At 62.3% G+C, this 20,399-nt stretch overlaps 7 protein-coding genes across 7 annotated transcripts in view; 5 read left to right on the forward strand and 2 right to left on the reverse strand.

Moving 5' to 3' along the window:
- Positions 1-239: 239 nt before the first annotated feature.
- Positions 240-8,150, reverse strand: AMSG_04305 (uncharacterized protein; the record flags this gene model as incomplete). The annotated part of the gene is made up of 1 exon (XM_013903636.1): positions 240-8,150. The coding sequence occupies one exon, from the start codon at positions 8,148-8,150 to the stop codon at positions 387-389; it is 7,764 nt and encodes a 2,587-aa protein (XP_013759090.1). The 3' UTR covers positions 240-386.
- A 699-nt stretch (positions 8,151-8,849) lies between these two features.
- AMSG_04306 (cytoplasmic tRNA 2-thiolation protein 1) lies at positions 8,850-9,972 on the reverse strand (the record flags this gene model as incomplete). Its single annotated transcript, XM_013903637.1, has 2 exons — positions 8,850-9,900; positions 9,961-9,972. The coding sequence occupies 2 exons, from the start codon at positions 9,970-9,972 to the stop codon at positions 8,863-8,865; spliced, it is 1,050 nt and encodes a 349-aa protein (XP_013759091.1). The 3' UTR covers positions 8,850-8,862.
- An 893-nt stretch (positions 9,973-10,865) lies between these two features.
- On the forward strand, positions 10,866-12,965 carry AMSG_04307 (succinyl-diaminopimelate desuccinylase). The gene is made up of 2 exons (XM_013903638.1): positions 10,866-10,893; positions 11,490-12,965. The coding sequence occupies exons 1-2, from the start codon at positions 10,889-10,891 to the stop codon at positions 12,919-12,921; spliced, it is 1,437 nt and encodes a 478-aa protein (XP_013759092.1). The 5' UTR covers positions 10,866-10,888; the 3' UTR covers positions 12,922-12,965.
- Positions 12,966-13,079: 114 nt separating this feature from the next.
- On the forward strand, positions 13,080-15,045 carry AMSG_04308 (uncharacterized protein; the record flags this gene model as incomplete). The annotated part of the gene is made up of 2 exons (XM_013903639.1): positions 13,080-13,133; positions 13,339-15,045. The coding sequence occupies 2 exons, from the start codon at positions 13,080-13,082 to the stop codon at positions 15,043-15,045; spliced, it is 1,761 nt and encodes a 586-aa protein (XP_013759093.1).
- Positions 15,046-15,474: 429 nt separating this feature from the next.
- Positions 15,475-19,033, forward strand: AMSG_04309 (RING-5 protein; the record flags this gene model as incomplete). The annotated part of the gene is made up of 2 exons (XM_013903640.1): positions 15,475-15,601; positions 15,900-19,033. The coding sequence occupies exons 1-2, from the start codon at positions 15,493-15,495 to the stop codon at positions 19,031-19,033; spliced, it is 3,243 nt and encodes a 1,080-aa protein (XP_013759094.1). The 5' UTR covers positions 15,475-15,492.
- A 166-nt stretch (positions 19,034-19,199) lies between these two features.
- On the forward strand, positions 19,200-20,051 carry AMSG_04310 (tRNA pseudouridine synthase A; the record flags this gene model as incomplete). Its single annotated transcript, XM_013903641.1, has 1 exon — positions 19,200-20,051. One exon carries the CDS (start codon positions 19,200-19,202, stop codon positions 20,049-20,051), a length of 852 nt encoding a protein of 283 aa, XP_013759095.1.
- Positions 20,052-20,083: 32 nt separating this feature from the next.
- AMSG_11800 (uncharacterized protein) overlaps positions 20,084-20,399 on the forward strand; it is a gene marked incomplete at both ends in the record, with an annotated part of 7,009 nt that continues 6,693 nt past the window's right edge. Inside the window, one exon of the mRNA XM_013903664.1 lies at positions 20,084-20,114. Coding sequence (XP_013759118.1) covers positions 20,084-20,114 — 31 coding nt within the window. The remainder of the gene's footprint in view (positions 20,115-20,399) is intronic.

Raw genomic sequence — 20,399 nt, forward strand, 5'->3', positions numbered from 1 at the left:
GGTATAGCTGGTGCAACCTGTCGATTGTGTATAGTTCATGACCATAGCTTTCGTGTGATGCGCCTTGTATGGGCCTTTACGAGGGTGGCCATGATGGATGTGCTCGAAGGCGACCAGCAATGCGTTACGTTTGCGGGCGTTGACCAACAGGCAATACTTGCGGCAATACTGCGGTGTGCGGACAAGTCGCATGCGTCCGCACAAGACCAAAACAGGACAGGGCTAGTTACTTACCGCGGGTTTACGATGTGGCCAGCCCCTGGGTGACCAATAATGTCTGGCAGAAGAGATTGGGGCCGATGATGCGGCCGCCGACAACGATGATGACCCCGAGCCCGAGCCCGAGCCGCCCGATAGGACCAACGACGGCTATGCATTCCTTTGCCTCACGAGCTCGAACGCGAGCTTGGGCTCGAGCTCGAGCTCGAGCCCGAGCTTGAGCTTGAGCTCGACCCAAGCCGCTTGTTCGGCTGGACTTGCATGACAGACACAAAGAGCTCCTGATCGGTGGGCATAGGCGGCGGCGCTGGCGTTGATGAGAGCGCAACCAAGGTGGTGTCATGCTCGAGCGACGAGAGCCGGGGTTTCGCCTGTGCCTCGGGCGAGTGCAGCGTAGTGACAAAGGCCGCAGAGTCGAACGCGTCGCACATCGAAGTCATCGGCGATGCCGAAACCAGCGGCGGCGGCGGCGGCGGGAGGTCCTTGCTCGAGACCACGAAAGATGACAGCTGCGCATCGGGCAAGTCGCTGCTGCCCGCGCTGCCGCCGTCGAGCACAACAAATGGCGAGGTGCCTACTGTGGCCTGATCGAGCGTCCCAAGGTTGTCCAGCTCCATGTCAAAGATCTGGCTGCCGCCAAACGACTCGCCCTCACCAAACACGGCGTCAAACTCGGCCTCGAGCTTTTTGTTCCGCCGCGCGATGAGGATGAGGTCTATGATGTTGCCAACAACAATGGCGAGGACGTTGACGATAATTGCGGCCATCGCCGTTCCGTTACGGAAGCTAGCCTCTGCAAACGTGCCCGACCACAGGATGACCATGCATGAGCCAAGACAAAGCAGCGCGAGCTGGTTGTGGAACATTGTTTCGTATGGCAGGTACCGCGCAAGCTGCATAAACGACATTACAAGAGCAAACAGCGCCACACTCGCCTTGGTCAATGGAGCACGGAAAAAGGTCATGGCCAGCACAACCGCGGCCTTGCGCGCCATGATCCACACCTCGAATCGATAGTTGGCCGGCGAGAACCGCCCCACCAGAAACGCATACCGCAGGCTGAACAGGTCGGGATTGCTCACCCGCTTGAGCCGAGTGAGTAGCGCAAAGACTCCTAGAGGGAGCCCGACGCAGTAGATCGCACTGAAGAGGACAGCCATGCCAAAGTAGTTCCAGTACCACGTTCCGTAGCAGCTCTTGGCCGGCGCAGCCTCGAGGACCCACCGCCCGTCCTTGTCGCGGCGGCACTGGAGATAGCTCATTGCCATCGCCGCCAGCGGCAGGTACAGCAGCACCATCAGCTGCAGGTAAGCCCGCCGACAGGCATCCCGCAGCGCGCCGACCGTCAGCTTGACGTCCCGGCCCATTCGCGGCGCGAGGTGCGCCTTGTAGGCCAGGAAGCCACAGTAGACAGCGGCAAACGGAAAGAGGAAGAGCAGCGGGAGCAGGACCGTGATCCACCACTTGAGCAGCCACACGTCGTCCGTCACCGTTGCACACTCGGGCGAGCTCAGGTCAAAGTTGAGGTTAAAGAACGAGACCACGTTGAAGAACTGCGCCGCAAAGTTCGACCACGGCAGCTCAAACTGGCCGTACATTGCACTGATCTGCAGCGAGTTGAAGCCAATCATGGCCGCCGCAAACTTGTAGCTCAGCTCCTCCTTTGCGTTGAGCCACACGAGCACACCCACCACAAGCACAGAGAGCAGCATCACCAGCCCCAACAACGGCAGCGTCCGGTTGTCGCACTTGTAGCACTCACCAGAGAGCGCATAGTATCTGCGGGCACACGCCCCACACAGCCGCCCGGTGTAGCCCTTGGCGCACGCAAACGGGTAGCCACCACGACACGCCCGCGCGTTCGGGCACTCGAGGAACACACCCGGCTCGTTGGTCGGAAAGTAGCCCGGTAGAGCCACAGGCATCGCCAGCCCGCCGTCACACCGTGCACCCTCGGGGCACTCGATGCACGGCTCGTTGATCTCGCGGAGCATCGAAAAGTAGCCCGGAATACAGGTACAGTTGAGTCCGCCACCGGCCACAGGCACAAAGCCCTGTTCAACCTGCGCGTTGACCGGGCACGTGAGACACTCGGTCGCCCCGATGCCGGTCAGAACGGTCGACTCGGGACAGATCTCGCACGGCTCCAGCGAGGTCTCGGCAGAAACCGTGCCCTCGGTGCAGAGAGCGCACTCGAGGACGGTCGAGCCTGACTTGACCAGCGCACCCGAGCCGGGCAGGCATGCCTGCACCACAACCGAGCCACTGATTCGTGCACCCGGCGCAAGCTCCAGCGACATCGCAGACCGCGCCACTTGCACATGCAGTTCGACTGCCACCCCAACGTCGGCACCGATCCGCGCTGCCACCCCCACGCCCGAAAAGGCAAGGACTTCGGCATCCAGCGGCTGCTGTCGCCCAGAGCCCACAAACGCATACGCGCTCTCGAGCGAGAGATCCGCGAGCTCCATCGCCACCATCACTTGTGGGTCGACCACAACCTGGCCAAAACCGTCGAGGGCCATCACTTGCCCGGCGCCCGCGCCAAAGAGCGTGCCTGACGAGATGACCGCCGGGAGGCTGCTAACCCACGCTAAAGACACCAACGGGCCGCCAACCAGCGGCGCGTACCCAACCGCGTCGACAACAGCAGGCAAACTCGCGTTGACCACGACCTCCATCGCTGGCGCGACATCGATCCACGGCGCGCTCCGCAGGAAGCTGCCATAGCTGGTGCTCACCTCCGGCGCTGTGCAGCATGGGTCAGACCCAGACGCGCAGTAACCCGCTTGTGCGTGGCAGACAAAGAACATCCCTGTGGCAGGCAGCATCTGCTCAACAGCTTTTGTCGGGTCCAGCTCAAACGGTTCGTTCCCCGAGCCGGCCAGCACCACCCTGGCACCACAGGCAAATCCAACCGCGCCGTACACTGCCCGGTTTCGCACCAGTGCAGTCTCTCTTATTTCCACCACTCCGCGTTGGACGCATCCAGCTGGTTCACTCCCGACAGGCATCGCGAGCGCCTCCAGCGATGAGCTTGATGGCTCGATCGGAAACCCGTTCGCCGACGTCACCCCGCGCAGGTACTGCGACTCGGAGGCGGCAGCCACGGCACCACCAAACGATGCCTCGTTTTCACGCATCTGAGCATCAGCGCTCGTAAACGAGCCGCCACCAACCACCGCCAGCGCACCGCCGAGCCGTCGAGCCGCATTTGTCACAATCACTGCCCCGCCGTCGAGCCGACCGTCGGCCTGCTGGCCGGCAAGCATCATGCCACCGCCGTGGTGGCCAGCCATGTTGTCGACGACTGACGTACCGCCGGTGACGTCGAGTCGAACAGTCGCACTCACGCCGTGGGCCTCGAGCGCAATGGCGCCGCCAGACTTGGCCGCGCGGTTGCGCGCCAGCTCTGCATTCCCGCCCACCCACAGCCTACAGGCCGAGCCCTGAATAGCCTCGAGCAGTAGCGCGCCACCCGAGCCCTCGGTGGCCTCGTTCTCATTAAGCTCACTCGACTTCACCCGCACGTCTATCTCCGCGGACTTGATCGAGTGTGCGTGGAGCGCTCCTCCGCCGTCGCGCACAACGTTGCGCGAGAGCACGCTGCCCGAGACCTCAATCTCTATGTCGCCACGGATGGCGGTGACCGCAAGAACGCCACCGACCCGTGCCGAGGTGAACGACGGCGAGACGCCGGCCGCGGAGTTGTCGGTGAGCATGGAGTTGTTGATGACAACCCGTGACGTGCCACCCGACGACTCGACAAAGATACAGCCGCCCGATACCTCGGCAGAGTTCCAGGCGCAGACCACACGCTCGAGTTCGACGTGGACGTCTGCACCGACTGCCGCGACCGCGCCACCCGAGCGGTCGGCAGTGTTCGACGCCAGCACGCTGTCGTAGGCCACAAGCGACGCGCTGTCGCGGAGCAGGATGGCGCCTCCAAAGCCAAAGGTCGGCGATGCCACGGTGGGATCGTCGCCCTGGCGGGCAGTACAGTTGGCGAGAGTGACGTTGCGGAGGATAACAGTGCCGTCGGTCACGCCGAGCACTGCACCGCCAAACTGGACTGACGTCGTTGTGGCGCGGACAACGGTCAGGTTTTCCAGCTGAATGACAATGCCCGGTTCGGAGGATGCAAACAGTGTACCGCCGCCGGGTCCACAGTCGACAACGACATGCCCGATGCCCAGGAGATGAACCGACCGCGAAAGTACATGCGGTTGGTCCTTCCAGCAGCCAGAGTACGTGCCTTGCGGTAGCTCAACAATGTCGAGGTTGTACGTGCCCGGGTGGCGGACCATAGTGTCGACGACGCACGTCAGCGTGTAGCCGCACGTCTCAACCGGGACCCGGAACCGGGCCGGCGCCCGCAGAGTGCGGAAGACCGAGTTGATGCCGGCGTACCCTGCCGACCGGGTGTATGTCCACTGCGAGGACGTGAGCCAGTCCGGGTAGCCGTCACCATCAACATCAAGGACTTGCGCGTAGTTGGCACGTGTTTCGGAGGCGTACTTGTTGCGGATGTCGTACCACCGGTTGACGATGCGGAGCCGCGACCGACCGGCCGATGAAGACGTGTCGTCAAACTCGGTCTCGTTGTACATGCCGCCGACGTTGAGGTAGAGGACGACACTGCGCGAGGTTGGAAATGCGATGATGTCACTCCAGCCATCGAGGTTAAAATCGGCCACTGCCATGCCCACCGTCGTTGCCGGGCGGTCTTCGGCGGCCGGGCTTAGGTCGCGCCACTCGGCGTACTGCGGGAGGAGGATGCGGGGCGGACCGAGAAGCGGCGCCAACGGCGTGCCCAGGTTCACGGCATACGCTGCGTTCTCAACCCACTCGGCACCGGTGACGAGGTCAACAAGACCATCGTTGTTGAGATCGATGGCACAGAGTGTCCAGATGTCACCGGTCCTGTCGGGTTGGAGCTCGACAAACGGCGCCATGCCCCACGGCGCGCCTGCCACGCTCGGCGCGGACACGCCTAACATGACCCGGTCGGACTTGTAGCAGGCGACAAGCACGTCGGGCGCACCATCGCCAGTCATGTCGGCGGCCGCCATGTCATGTGCAAAGTTACAGGTCTCATCCGGGAGGGCGGCGAGGACGTACGGGTCGTCAAAGCGGCCGCTTGCGGATGCGTTGCCCGGCAAGAGGCCGACGGTGCCCGCGACGCCGGCGAGGAGAAAGACTGAGTACACCGGGTCCGAGCTGTTGGCCAGCGGTAGCAGCTGGCCATGCATTCGGTGAACGCCGACAAGATCCGGCGCGTCGAGGGTGGTGTTGGCGGTGATGATCACCACGTCCTCGGCCCGAAAGTAAAGAGGCGGCCCGATGTTGGGAATCCAGCCGATGGTGTTGTGCTGGTAGCCGGTGGCAAAGACCACGTCTTGCACGCCATCGTTGTTGACGTCGGCAGACTCAAGGGCGACGACTCGACCGCCGAGCTCGAGCCAGACGTCGTACGAGACCTCAAAGGTCGGCGAGTCAAAGAAGAACCGCAGCCGTCCACTCTCTTCGCTCGCCGGGTGGTAGATGACAAAGTCGACGTGGGAGTCACGGTTGTAGTCTGCAGCGGTCGAAGCTGAGATGTACATCTCCTCCAGAGGATCACGGTCAACGAGCTGCGAGGCCTTTCTCGCGCCGGGGTAGCCGAGGTTGGGAAGAAAGGCAACGCCACGAGTGGTGGGAAACATGATGTCGATGTAGCCGTCAGTGTCGACGTCGACAAGGGCAAGGCCCTTGACCGCTTGATTTGCGCCCTGATTCCGCTCAAAGACGCGGATGATGGGTGTGTCGCGGAAGGATGTAAAAGCCGGCGCTCCGCTCGTGTCGGGCCCGAGGCCCATAAAGTTGTAAATGTAGAACTCGTTGGCCTGGACAACGAGGTCGACGTGGGCGTCCTCGAGTGGGTTGAGGTGACCGACGACAACATGCATCGAGGTGAAGAAGTTCGCCTCCTCGGCCGGGTATGGGCTTGCCACCAGCGTCCGCACGAGCTGCGAGAGCGAGTTGTTGACGTTGCGATAGGCATAGACAGTGTAGTAGTCGTTGACGACAATGTCCAAGCTTCCGTCGGCATCGATGTCGGCGACGGCGAGTGTGTTCGGGAGAACGAGGCCGTCGGCAACAACAGTACGAGTGGTGGTTGCTTGCGTTGCGGTCGCCCACGTGTCGACCGAGTAGACTGCGATGTAGCCGGAAGTGGTGGCATGCTGCCAGGCAACGACGACATCGCGGGCGCTGCTAGAGCCGGCAAAGTCGACAAGCTGCATGGCATGCGGCTCATCGCTGGGATCGAGGCCGGACCCGAGGTTTGTCGGCGTGGAAAAGTTGGCGCCACTGCCCGGGACGGCGCCGGACCCTGCAGCAAACGAGCGGACGAAGACAAGCCGCGAGTTCGACCCGCCGACAGCGATCAGAATGTCGACGTCGCCATCGGCGTCGCGGTCACCAAAGAGCGAGGCGCGCGGGATGCCACTCAGCGGAACGACAAGCTGCTGATAACCGTAGCGCGGGGTGGCGACAGCAAGCGAATGGCCAGTGCCTGGTCCGGACGTGACATAGAGCGAGAGCGAGCGCGAGTTGGTGGTGAGGTGGATGGTGGCAACGTCGCCGACGCCATCGCCGGAAAAGTCGTCAATGGAAAAGACATAGGACTCGCCGCGGACTCCGGCGACGTGGCCGACAGGTCGATTGAGGTCGAATATCCGGCCCGGGAGCTCATACAGCTGGTTGCGATAGTAGTGGATGGAGCGCTGGATGTCAAACTTCCAGTCGTAGTTCTGCATGTTGTCAAGGCCGACAATATCGGGCAAGCCGTCGCCGTCCATGTCGATGATCTTGATGGAAGTGGCATTGGTGGCGCCGGGCGCATCAAAGAGTGATGCGATGGAGAACTGGTTCGAGGACTCGTCAAAGAGGAAGCAGAAGATGCGATTGTAGAGAGCGGTACCGCAAGCGTCGAGGTAAGTGTCGTTGTTGATGTCACCGACGGTGACTCGCCAGGGATTCTCGACATCGTAGTTGAAGTCTGTGTACGAGCCATCGCCCTCGTTGCGGCGGTAGGCAACAACGTCAGGGTCGTACTCGGCAAAGACAATGTCAATGTCGCCGTCGCGATCAACGTCTTGGAACTCGACGGACCAGATGTCCTCGCGGCCGATAAGGGTATCGGCGACGGGCCCGGGGGCGTAGAGCTGTGTGTTGTTGGCGGCAACGTTGGGGAAGAGCGGCATGGTGCCGTGCGAGCACGTGAGAATGATGTCAAGCATAGAGTCCATGTTGTAGTCGACGATGTTGATGAAGCGGCAGTCGGAGTGGTCGGCGAGGTCGTTAGTGATCTCGACGCTGGGGTACGTAGCATCAAAGACGCCCGGGGCAGCAGCGTGGCGGTAGAAGACGCACTCGGAGCTTGTAAACCAGGCCAGGTCGTTGAAGCCGTCGTTGTTAAAGTCTGCAACAGCGACGTCACGGATGTAGCCGCACTGCGAAGTGAACGAGTACACGGTGTTACGAGTCTCGTCAAAGACGCCATCGCCGAGGCCACGGTACCAGGTAAGATGGTGATTGTAGCCCGAGTGGGTAGAGGTTGCCCAAGATGACCAGAACATGTCCTTGATGCCGTCCGTGTCGAGATCGAAGAAGCGGACGGTTTGATGCTTGTTGGCAAACACCCGCTTCTTCTCGAACGAGTTTTGGTGATCACCAATGATGGTGTTGACGAGGACTGGTGTAGCGCCTGTGAGCATGCCGTGCGCGACGCGGATGCCATCCGACTCGATGGTGACAACATCTGGGATGCTGTCACTGTCCAGGTCGCCGACCCAGCCACCGCCGGTGATGTCGAGGGCGGCCAGTGATCCGGCGTCGCGGCTCAGCGGGACGGCGAACGAGTCGGCCTGGGTCGCCGCTCCTCCCATCACTGCAGCCGGGCATGCAGAGAGATTGGATGCGGCGTGAGCAGGTGGAAAGGGCGAGACGTAGCCGTCAGGCGCAGGCGCGGTTGTAGGAACGGTACCGGCTCTCGGAAAGGATGACGGTACCACGACGACGCCGTAGTTTGAGATAGCGGCCAGATCACGATGTCCATCGCAGTCAATGTCAACAGCCACTGGAACAAACCCGCCAGAGGCATAGAGCGTCGAGCCAAACAGTGGATGGTAATGACGGCCATAGTGAAGAGGCTGCGTTGTCGGCTGTGTGGCAGATGAGGTGCGTTGATTGAAGGGCGTTTTTTTTTTTCCGCCATGCTTTCCCGTGAGTTTCTCATTTCGAGAGGTTTGCTTGCTATCACTGACCATGCACGCTGCAAGCCGGGCTCTCGGGGAAAGTGGGAGGAAGTGGAGGGGAGTGCAATGCTAAGGGCTGCGGAGAGAGGAGGAGAAGAGGGAGGACGTACTGGCGGGGGTAGAGTGACTGAGAATGCCAAGGAAGAAGAAAAGGTTGCAATTGACAGCACAAGGATTGGGAGCACGGCTGTGGAGAGGGCCATGACCGGCCGGGGGCGGTGGCGTCTGATCGGACGGTGAAGTGGTTCAAGTCGAGCTGTACCCACGCGGCGCGGGAGCTTTCAGTTGCGACACCAGACAGAGAACTCGACTAAGGGGTGTGACAAGAAAGGGCAGAGGTTGTTCAAGATGATGCCGATGATGGGTGAGCGGTGGAAGGCGAAGGGTGAGCGGGGTCATCAGCAGTGTTGTCGGCGACGATGCCGGTGTGGGGTTCCGGTGCATGGTCGGCATCGAGGGAGAGGGGTAGGGCGGGTGCGGCGGCGGCGGTGGCGGCGGCCTTGGCGTCACGGCCGGCGTTGAGGCCATCGAGGAGGACACAAGCCTGGCAGAGGCCGTCTCTGGCAAAGCCCGAAGTGATGTAGTTGCATCTGGAGCACTCTGTGAGGTTTGCGGCGTTGGTTGCGGCGGTGGGGACGACGAGGTGCTCTGCAGCGCGGATGATGTCGATGATGGCCGAGGGGCGGACGCGCTCGAGATCCTTGAGATACTGGCGGGCAAAGCCGCGGTAGGCGTTGGGCGAGTAGATGCACTCTGTGGAAAAGTAGACCAGATCTTTGTAGTAGGCGTAGAGAACGATCTCCTTTTCGTAGCAGTACTTGAGCGGCTTGCAGCGCGGGACAAAGTTATCAGAAGAGCCCGAGGTGACGATGGAGACGCAACGGCCAAGACGGGAGATGTCGCCGCGGAGGATGTTCATGAGGACGGTCTCGGCCATGTCGTCTGCGTTGTGGCCGGTGACGATGCAGTCTGCTTGCTCGAGCAGGGCGCCGCGATCGAGGGCCTGCCTGCGGAAAACACCGCAAAAGGTGCAGTTGTTCTTGAGACCGATCTGTGCAACGACGTCGTCCATGGACCACCCGTAGAGGTCTGCGTAGGAGAGGATGCGGAGATCCATGCCGTAGTCGACCTTGTTCTGCTTGACCGTCTCGAGCGAGTCGTCACGATATCCGGTGATGCCCTCATCAATGGAGAGGAGGAAGAGATCCAGACCGTAATCATACTTTTCATTGAGAACCTTGAGGACATAGGCGAGGACCGTCGAGTCCTTGCCACCAGAGGCACCAATGGCTACCCGCATGCCCCGAGTAAAGAGCGAGTGAGCGACAATGGTGGCATGGACCTCGGACTCAAACGCGTCAAAGAAGCACTCCTTGCACACCTTCTGCCCCGTCTTGGGTCGCACAAGTACAGGTGGTACACTTGTACATGCCTGACACACAATCTTGGCCATCTCCTGCTGCAGGTGGGATGGGGAGAGGTGTGCTTGTGGCGACCGTGACCGTGATAGTCATTGATGGCCAACAGATCAAAGTCGTCCGAAGCGCTAGAGGCCGCGATGAAGTCGGGTGACCACACAGCCTCGGTTACCGACCGAGCGGTCGCTCCACCGGCCCGATGGCATGAGATCTCCTTGTATTGGCTGTGCTGGCCTTCAGTGTCAGCTCATCGTGCCGGTTGGCACAGTGCCCCGCGTATACATGAGCTGCAGCCGCGCGCTCGCGCACACCCGAGGCCAATCAAGGCCATCGGAGCTCTTAGCAAGCAAAGTACCAGCCGCCAGTGTTAGCAACTCGTAGCAGTCGCGTCGTTAGCACACCCATCGTCGGCAACTTGTCCATTCTGCCAGCGGATCAGGCGGTGTGACGTTCCGCTACCATCGCCAGTAACCTGTGGAACTGGACTCTATGCCATCGGTCTGATCATCAGACCATGATGGCAACACGAGTTGAGCGACGAGGTGATAAAACAGGCTTGGTCCTTCGAGCCTTTGTTGTATGATCGTCGACATGGACTTGGTTTTGCCTTGGTAGCCCGGATCAAGACCACGACAGCCGCCCATGAAAGAGACGAAAGGCGAACGCTGTGTGTGCTCAAGGCTTTGGGCCATGGGTGTGTCCTAATTGCAGGATGGGATACATGACCTTGGCAAGTAGTTGGAAATTGCATGCATGAGTATGTGTGTGGACGATGCGATGCGAATCGAGTCTTGCATCTGCTTCCTCCATTACCTTTGCGGTTAGGAGTGTCCCACCCCCTCCATCATCATCCAGACGTGAACGCGACACGGCGAATGACGACCTTGCTGACGACGACAGCCGCGACGACGACGTCACCAGGTCTGCCACCACTTTTCTTCCATACACACTATGGCGTACGTATAACCCCACCCCATCCCCCTTCTTCTCCTTCCCATATACAGTGCACTCTATATGTGTGTGAGTATGTGTGTGAGTATGTATGTGTGTGTGTGTGAGCTGGTGATGGTGACGGCAGTGGTCGTGGTGGCGGAGGGCGGTGTGTGACCCCCCCCCCCCCCCCCCCCCCACTCCCCACACGTCATGGTGACAGAGGCAAGAACGGGGGGGGAGGGAGGGAGGGTGGGGGGGCAGGAGTTAGGAGTATGGCAGGAGTGAAGAGTGTGGAGAGTATGTGGGCTTGAGAAACTTACTCTGAGAGTGGATTGGGTCTCATGTTGGCTATGACTGTGGTGGTGGCTATGGCTGCGGTGGTGGTGACTGTGGTGGTGGCTGTGGGCTGTGGGCTGTGGGCTGTGACTCTCGCCTTGGGCTGTGACTCTCGCTTTGGGCTGTGGTGGTGGCTGTGGGCTGTGGTGGTGGCTGTGGGCTGTGGTGGTGGCTGTGGGCTGTGGTGGTGGGCTGTGATGACGGACTGTGGTCTGTGATGGCGGACTGTGGGCTGTGACTCCTCTCGTGCAATCGTGTGACGCGCCCAACTCTCTGCGAGCAGTGCCACTACCCTCAACAACGAGCAGGCGCTCGCTTACTGCGTCAACAAGTGGGATGAGACCATCATCCCGACGCTCTCGGAGTACATCGAGATCCCGAACCAGTCGCCCGACTACGACCCCGAGTGGGCAACGAACGGGTACATGGACCAGGCCGTCAACCTCATGGTCGAGTGGGTGAAGAAGCAGGACGTTGCCGGCCTCGCCATCGAGGTTGTCAAGGACGAGGGCCGCACGCCGCTCATCTACATTGTCATTGACGCCTTTAACGGTGGCCCGAGCGAGAACACCGTCATGCTCTACGCGCACCTCGACAAGCAGCCGCCGATGACCGAGAACTGGTCCGAGGGCCTTGGCCCGCACCTGCCGGTCATCCGCGACGGCCGCCTGTTTGGCCGCGGCGGCGCCGACGACGGCTACGGCATCTTTGCCTCGATCACCGCCATCAAGGCGCTCCAGGACCAGGGCGTCCCGCACTCGCGCTCGGTCATCCTCGTCGAGGCCTCGGAAGAGTCCGGCTCGACCGACCTCACTCACTACGTCACCTCGCTTGCCGACCGCATCGGTGCCGTCGACTTTGTCGTCTGCCTCGACTCGGGCACCGGCGACCTCCAGCACCTCTGGTCGACCACCTCGCTCCGCGGCGTCGTCAACGTCAACCTCAAGGTCGACATCCTCAACGACGGTGTCCACTCGGGCGCGGCGTCGGGCATCGTGCCGGACTCTTTCCGCATCGCCCGCATGCTCCTCAACCGCATCGAGAACCCTGAGACCGGCGAGCTCATTGGCGCCCCGTTCCACGTCGACATCCCGCAGACCCGCGTTGACCAGGCCAACGCCACCGCTGGCGTCCTCGGCGAGACCGTGTACTCGAACTTCCCGTGGGCCACCGGCGCTGGGCCGACCACCACCGACTCGGCTGAGGCCATCCTCCGCAAGTCGTGGAAGCCGACGCTTTCCGTCACCGGCGCCGACGGCCTGCCGCCGTCGGCTGTCGCCGGCAACGTCCTCCGCGCCTCGACCACCCTCAAGCTCTCCTTCCGCCTGCCGCCCACCGCCGACGCTGACGCCGCCTCGGCCTTTATCGTCAAGGAGCTCACCCGCGACCCGCCCTACGGCGCCACCGTCACCGTCTCGGGCGACCACGGCGCGTCCGGCTGGGAGGCCCCGGCCGAGGCCGAGTGGCAGCTCGCCGCCATGCACGGCGCCTCGCAGGCCTTCTACGGCAACGACGCCATGTTCATCGGCGAGGGCGGTTCTATCCCCTTCATGGGCCTCCTCGGCGAGCGCTTCCCCTCGGCCCTCTTCATGGTCACTGGCGTCCTCGACGGCATCTCCAACGCCCACGGCCCCGACGAGTCGTTCGACCTCGACTTTGCCAAGAAGCTCACCGCCTCGGTCGCCTTCATCATCGCTGCCCACGCCTCCAAGTAGCTCTTGAACCCACGCGCATCTGATAAATGCAGCCCTAGTGTGTGGTCCGACCGCCACCTCTCCCGCCACCTGTTATCCTTCGCCTGTCGTTTGCCGCCTGCACCGCTCTCTTCCTTTCACCACCACCGGCTCGAACCGCCCCACGTCCGGCCCCACCCATGTCGCTACAGGCAGCAGAGGCCAGCCCCCTTCTTGTCTCCAACACCAAAGCCGTGGAATCTCAGCACACAGCACCGTCAAGACTAGTACGCGACAGCTGATGATGAGTAGTAGCCAGGCAGAGGGTTGAGCAAGCAGCTGCCACTCGGCCTCGGGCTCGGCCACGGCCACGGGCTCGGCCACGGGCTCGGGCTCGGACCGGCCGAGTTGTCACTCACACATCACCCCATCACATGGATGGCGACGTTCCAATGACAGACAAACAAGACACTTGCGTTGTATGTCCTGCCATCGTTTGCCTTTGCGGCTTCGCTCAACTTTCTCAACACCTATCAGTTCCGATACTACTCGGATGAGTACCACGTCCCACTCCGCAACCTCAACATCGCTTTCCTTGGCTTGCAGCTGGTGTTGTTTGTGGGCATCCCAGTTCTAGGTTGGATCACCGATGTGACGCAGACCAGGTTTGGCCGGCGGCGGCCGTTTATCGCTCTCTTTGGTCCACTGCTCATGGCCATTCTCTTCCTCGGCATGTATCCCATGATCACCAGCTCGGTCACGATCCTCACCGTCTGGTTTGCCACCACATACGCGCTCGAGTGCCTTGTCACCCTCCTCTTCCTCTCACCGTACCAGGCACTGGGCATCGAGCTCACCCTCGACTCTGCCGAGCGCAACCGGCTTTTCGGCGCAACACAGACGTTGTACCAGCTGGGCGTCATCGTGTCGACCGCCGTGCCTGAGGCACTGGCGTCAACCGTCGCGTCACGCCGCAAGGTCTACATGTTGTTCGGCGGTGCATCGGGCATCCTCGGCTGCGTCACCATGCTCACGCTGGCATTCAGCGTCTCGGAGGCCTCATGCTTTGTGATGGAGAAGCGGACACCGCTGATCCCGGGCCTCATTCGGACGCTGGCCAACCCTGCATTTGGCATCCTCCTTGCCACCATCACCCTCCTCAACTGCCAGCCGTACTTTCTGGTCCTCCTCCCGTACTGGGTCAAGTACTCGCTTCAGCTCGACTCGTTCTGGCAGGCAGCCATCATGACGACCTACATGACCGGCGCCTTTGTCTTTATTCCGTTCTGGACCTGGCTGGCCGGGCGGATTGGCAAGAAGCGAACGTACCTGCTGTCGATGGCGGTCGCCGTGGTCGCCTTCTCGGCGCTCTTGCTGGTGCACTCGGGCGATAAGATCGGCGCGGCCATCGCCGCTTTTGCCGCCGGCGCTACCGGGCTCTCGCTCAACTCGTACAACTTTCTTTTCCAGTCGATCCTCGCCGACCTCATCGAGTACGACGCACTGCTGACGGGCTACCGCCGCGAGGCGCAGTACGCCAACATGGTTCAGCTCTTCAATGCGCTCACCTCTGTCATGTCGGTCTCACTTCCGCTGTTCATCATGGACGCTGTCGGCTTCAAGGCCGACGTCGTCCAGCCCGAGCGAGTCCAGACTACCATCACGCTGCTCCTCGGCCCGGGCTGCGCTCTGTTTGTCGCTCTCGCAGCCGGCGTCTTTACCTTTTACCCCATCACCTCACGGGTTCATGCTGCCATCCGTGCCGGCCTCGACGCACACGCCGCTGGCAAGCCCGCCGACGATCCGGTCACCGGCACCGTCGTCCTGCCTCCGGCCGCAACCGCCAATCCTGTTCCCGAGGCCACCGCTTGGTTTCTCGACCACTTCTTTCGCTTTGAGCTCCGATGGGCGCTTCTCCCGATCCCACAGCCGTACGCGCTGCTCAAACTTGTCGTTGGCTGGATCGTTCTCTCGTCTGCCGTCACCGCCGGCTCTGTCGCCTGGATCGTCACCGATGTCAACAAGTACCTCGAAGCGGGCGCGTTTGTTGGCATGGTCGCCGTCGCGCTTCTCATCTTCAATCTCTGCCGCATCGGTCCAGCACTCGACTTTGCCTCGGCGCCAATCCCTGTCGGTGTTATTGTGGCGCACACCGGTAGCGGATGACGCCCGACCAATCGCCACGTCGCTCCCTCTCGCCGTCATGATCCCTTGATTGTCTCCCCTCCCCCTTCCGCCTACCATTGTCCTTTGGCCATGAGTATTTCTCGCCATGGACTCTCTGATCCAGAACAACCGCTTGCGCATACCATGAATCGGCGATGTTCGTAGCCTCGCCCGCCTCCGTCTACCACTATCCGATTTCCCCACTACCCTCAAACCACATCCCTCGATAGCCACCAGGCCTATTTCGACCACTCACAAGCATATCTACGCTGTGTACAGAGACATGGCCCCAGGCGAGTCGTCATGATCGCACCTGATTCCTCTCCACTATGCAAATGGTCGGCGACAAACTGGCGACAAACTGGCGACAACCGAGACACTCGGACCAGACCGGAGCAAGCCGACAGACGACGAGCAGCACGTCACTCTCAGAACAGAGCGGTGGGTATGGGCTCCAAGCTCTCCACCAAGAAGCTTCGTCGACTTGTTGAGCGTGGTGATGAGGCCAATGCCTTACTTCTCATTGCAGAGGCAAACAACCGCAACAAGCAGTTGAGTACGTCGACGTAGAAGGAGGCGGGAGGCGGGGAAGAGGCTACGTGGGCCAGGCCATGTGGCGCGTGGAGGGGGGCCGGGCCATGTGGCGCGTGGAGGGGGCATGTTGGGTATGTTGGGCATGTTGGCTTTTTCTTTTTTCTTCCCTTTTTGTTTTTGCAGGTCAACACAAGGAGCGGGGCTGGTCACATGTTACTTGTATGACTGACGATGTGATATGGTGGCTGGTTGTTGACGGCTGGTGATGTGACTGGCGGTGGTGATCTTGCTGGCTCGGATGATCTGGGTGACTGTGGCAGATCTGGGCGTGGTCTTCACGAGTCACGACTCGATCACGCTGCTGCACCTGGCGGCGCTGATGGGCATGCCCAATCTTGTTCGCGTTCTACTCGACTCGGACGCGGTTGACATCAACCGGACGACCCAGAGCTCGGGTAGATCGCCTCTGCACTTTGTGTGCTCACCGACCAAGATGCTGCTGTCGCAGTTTACCCCCGGCGAGCGTGCGGCGGTGGCACGGATCCGAGTCGATCTGGCCAATGCCCTATCAGCTACGCCCGAGACAACGATGGAGATGGCGCTGGCGGCCCTGAGTGCCGGGGACCGCGCTCTTTATTCCGCCGCCGTCCGGCAGGACGCCAACAACCGCGAGGTGCTCGAGCTCCTGCTGGCGCGGGAAGACATCAACGTCTCGTTGGCAACAACAGAGGGAGTCACGCCGCTGCACCAGACCGCGTACGACGGCTACTTGCACGGGATGGAACGGCTTGTTGCGACCGGCCGGGTCGATGCCAGTGCACAGGACGCCCGCGGCAACACGCCGCTGCACCAGGCTGCCATGCAGGGTTTTGACGCCGGCGTCGAGCTGCTGCTCGCCATTGGTCGGACTCGCTACCTCACGATGTCACCGATCAATGTCATGATCCGCAACAACAAGGGCCGTACACCGCTCGAGGCAGCAGCCTCCCGCGGCAAGTGGGCCTCGGTCCGCCTTCTGCTCGAGGCCGGAACCGCGGTCCTGCCGCACCCGGACGACCCAGCGTTCTCTGCGCTCGGCCTGGGCTTTATCCGTGACACGCTCGACGAAGTCATCGACGGTGACGACGATGGGCTCGGCCTCAACGATGACGATGCGTCGTCGGGCTCGCTCTCGGGCGCACCTCCCGAGACTCCCGCCGGCCTGCGCCGACTCGGTCGCGACTGGGCCTACCGCGTCCACGTCTCGGGCTCGGACGGTGGCTCGTCCGACTCGGCCGAGGAGGCCGGCTGGTCACGATCGCGCGCTCGTATGTCGAGCTTTCCCGACGTCGGCACAAGCTCCGATGCAGGCGAGGCCGCGTCGTCGTCGCGGGTCCCTGCCGAGCGGCAGGTCGCGCTCGACACGGCCGAGATTGGCGACGAGCGCGACGATCGCATTCTCGCCGTCGTCGCGGCGCTCGACGTCTCGCCCGGAGCGGCGCTCGCACTGCTGCAGCACAACACTTGGGACGCCGACGCGACCATCGCCTGGTACCTGCGCAACCCGGCTGCGGCGTGCGATGCGTGCGGAATCCTCAACCAGGAAGAGGTTCAGGAGGCGCGTGCGCTGCGCGCCGACACTACCATGTGCCTCATCTGCATGGACGACATCGATGACGGTATGGTGGAGGCAACCGACTGCGCCCACGTCTTTTGTCGCGCGTGCTGGGCGTCGTACCTCGGCGTCGCCATCCGCGACGCCGCTGTCCGTGTGGTCACCTGCCCGGGTGTCGGGTGCGCGGCCCAGGTTGCCGACGCCGTTGTCGAGCGCCTTGTCGAGCCCGAAACCTACCAGCGCTATCTCCGGTTCAAGGTCCAGGCCTTTGTCGACGAAGATCCGCGGACCAAGTGGTGTCCCGCGCCCGGATGCGAGCTCGCTGTCGAGGCGCCACCGACTTGGGTCGTCGACGGACCGGGCACCGAGGAGAGCACCGACGGCGCCGGGCCATCGTCTGACTCGACGCCGCCGTCCGGACACCTCCGGTCCAACGTTCGCAACGCCGAGTGCGGTGCCGGACACACGTTCTGCTTTGCCTGCGCCGGCCCAGCCCACGAGCCGGCGGCGTGCTCGATGCTCCGGCGGTGGGACGACGCCATGTCGCGCAAGCTCAAGCAGCCGAGAAGCGATGAGAAGACCCGGCAGTACCTGCTCAACGAGGGCATTCGGGTCTGTCCCAACCCGGCGTGTGACAGGCTGCTCTCACGCAACGGCGGCTGTAACCACTTTCGCTGCGGCGGCCACGGCGGTGGGACATCCGGCTGCGGCTACGAGTTCTGCTGGGTCTGTCTCTCGCCGTGGCGCGGACACACGTCGGCTATCTGCTCGCGCGGCAAGAGTACGCTCGCCAAGCGGCTGCGTGAGGGCGCAGCTGAGGCGACCATCCAGCGCGACGAGCGCTTCGAACATCACTTTACCCGGTTTCGGACCCACTGGCTCTCGGAAGAGGTGGAGACCAAGCTGCGGGCTGCAACCGAGGAGGTCATCGCCATGGTCCACGACGTCATGCCCGACCGGGTCTCGATGCACTTTCTCCGCCTCGCCTGCCAGGCGCTCATTCAAGCGCGGGCCACGCTCAAGTACGCCTATGTCCGCGCGTACTTTATGCAGGACGGGCTCGAGCTGCGCACCCACGAGCATGCGGTTGCCACCCTAGAGCGGTACGTCGAGAGCCTCTCGGCCGTCCTTGCGCTGCCGTACCAGACCGAACTCAACGTCAGCCATCGCGGAAACATTGCGCTGCTCAGGTTTGCCATGTTTATCTGGCTCTCACGCTCGCGGGTCTGGCGGCTGACAACGCTTGTCGACTCTTGTCGGCGCAACCTGCTCGAGGTCGCCCACGGCGGCCACACCCAGATCCGCCACGTGGCCACCCCGTCGACCTCGCGCAGCTTTCCGCCCGCGCCGCGGTTCATGTCGGGCCCACAATCAGACGCCGGCCGGAGGGCATGCTCAGCCTGTGGCGAAATGCTCCCACGGAGCTCGTTTTCCAAGCGCCAGTGGGCGTTTGTCTCGGCGCGCCGCCGCTGCACCGCATGCATTGTCGCCAACCGGCCGTCGTCGTCCGGCGTGGTCACAAGCGCAAGGCAGGCTGCTTCTGACAACGATTCTGACGACAGCGATCCAGAGCTGGTCAATATCGCCGGCTTGTCATCGGCACCCGGCGGCGCCTCGTGGCACCGCCAGATGTTCTCAACCACGGGTGCACCAGCGTCCGACTTTGACGGTCAGGTTTCATCGACCGTCGTTGTCTCGTCGTCGTTCAAGAGGTCAGCGCCCGTCAAGCTTGCGCATCCCAGCGGGGACGGCGCGTCATCGTCATCGTCTTCGATTCCGGCAGCCCACACCAGCGCCCCGTCTGGCCGTCCCAAGTGGTTCTATGACCAGTACGCGCAAAAGTGGGTCAAGAGCCTCTGATGGCGAGTGCTCCACACAAAGCACACTTGTCTTCAATCAGACGCGGCGGAGAGGGATTGGCGGTGTGGCGATGATACGGTTTGCCTTAAAGCTTGCTTTTCATGGCGGCGCGTTCTGCGGATGGCAACGACAGGCGGCTGCGCCGCTGCCCACGGTACAGGAGACGATGGAGAAGGCATGTGCGGCGCTGATGGGCAAGCACGCGCCTGCTAGTGGACGGATGCACGTGGTTGGAGCGGGCCGGACGGATGCTGGGGTGCATGCGACGGGAATGGTAGCGCACGTGGATCTCCCGGGCGAGGTGCTCTCGCCCAGCCTTGTCAACGACAACGCGACCATGGAGCGTGCGCTGCGGGCGCATGTGCGCAAGGCGATCGGGCGGCGCGACGAAGACATGCTCTCTGTCCTCGCCATCAAGCCGATGAGCAAGCGATGGCACGCTCGGTTCTCCTCGACGGGCAAGACATACACATACTCTGTGGTCGACGACGCGGCCGGCGGCGTTGCTGCCCTGTCAGTCGAGGACATGGCCATGACGCCGTTTGTCTGGCGGCTACCGACCAACTCGCCGCGTCGTCCGCTCGACGTGCCCGCCATGACTGCTGCTGCCGCCGCCATGGAGGGCACCCACGACTTTGGCGCCTTCCGAGCCTCGTCGTGCTCGTCGACCCGGGTTGTCCGCACCATGGACGCCGTCCGCGTCGACGCCAGCCAGAGCGCGGGCGGAGCACGGACCGTTGTCCGCATTACCTGCGCCTCGCGTGCCTTTATGCACCACCAAGTCCGGAACATGGTCGGTGCCCTTGTCGACGTCGGCCTCGGCAAGCTCACCGTCGGAGACGTTCAGGCGCTCCTGCTCCCTCCAGCCGATCCGGCACAGCCGCACAGATCCCGAACTGAGCTCGAGTCCAAGACGGCACCCGCACGCGGCCTTGTCCTCACAGACGTCTTCTACGCTAACCACCCGAAGCTTCCGTTCACCACATCGACCGCCTATGACGCCGACTATGGCCCGTGAGTGTGAGCGGGCTGCCGAACGATGCTGCCACCATGGAGGCTGCTATTGGCAGGGAGGGCGACAGTGATGGCGGTGGCGACGATGATGGCGGCAGTTCAGCAGTTCACCACGACGACCGACGACATCGCTCTCCTTCTTCCCCCCCCCCCCCCCCCCCCGGGGGGTGGCAGTGGGGGGGGGGCAAAAAGCCACAGAAAAAGAGGGGGGGGGCCCCCAAAAAAAAAAAAGCGCCCCCTATTTAAGGGGGCCGGGGGGCGTGTTTTTCCTTCTTGAGGGGGGGTATTTCCCCCTCCCCCCCCAAAAGAAAAAAAAAAAAAAAAATTCTTTTCTTAACCCCGCCCCCCCCCC

Source organism: Thecamonas trahens, assembly GCF_000142905.1.
Source record: "Thecamonas trahens ATCC 50062 unplaced genomic scaffold supercont1.17, whole genome shotgun sequence".
NCBI lineage: Eukaryota > Apusomonadida > Apusomonadidae > Thecamonas > Thecamonas trahens.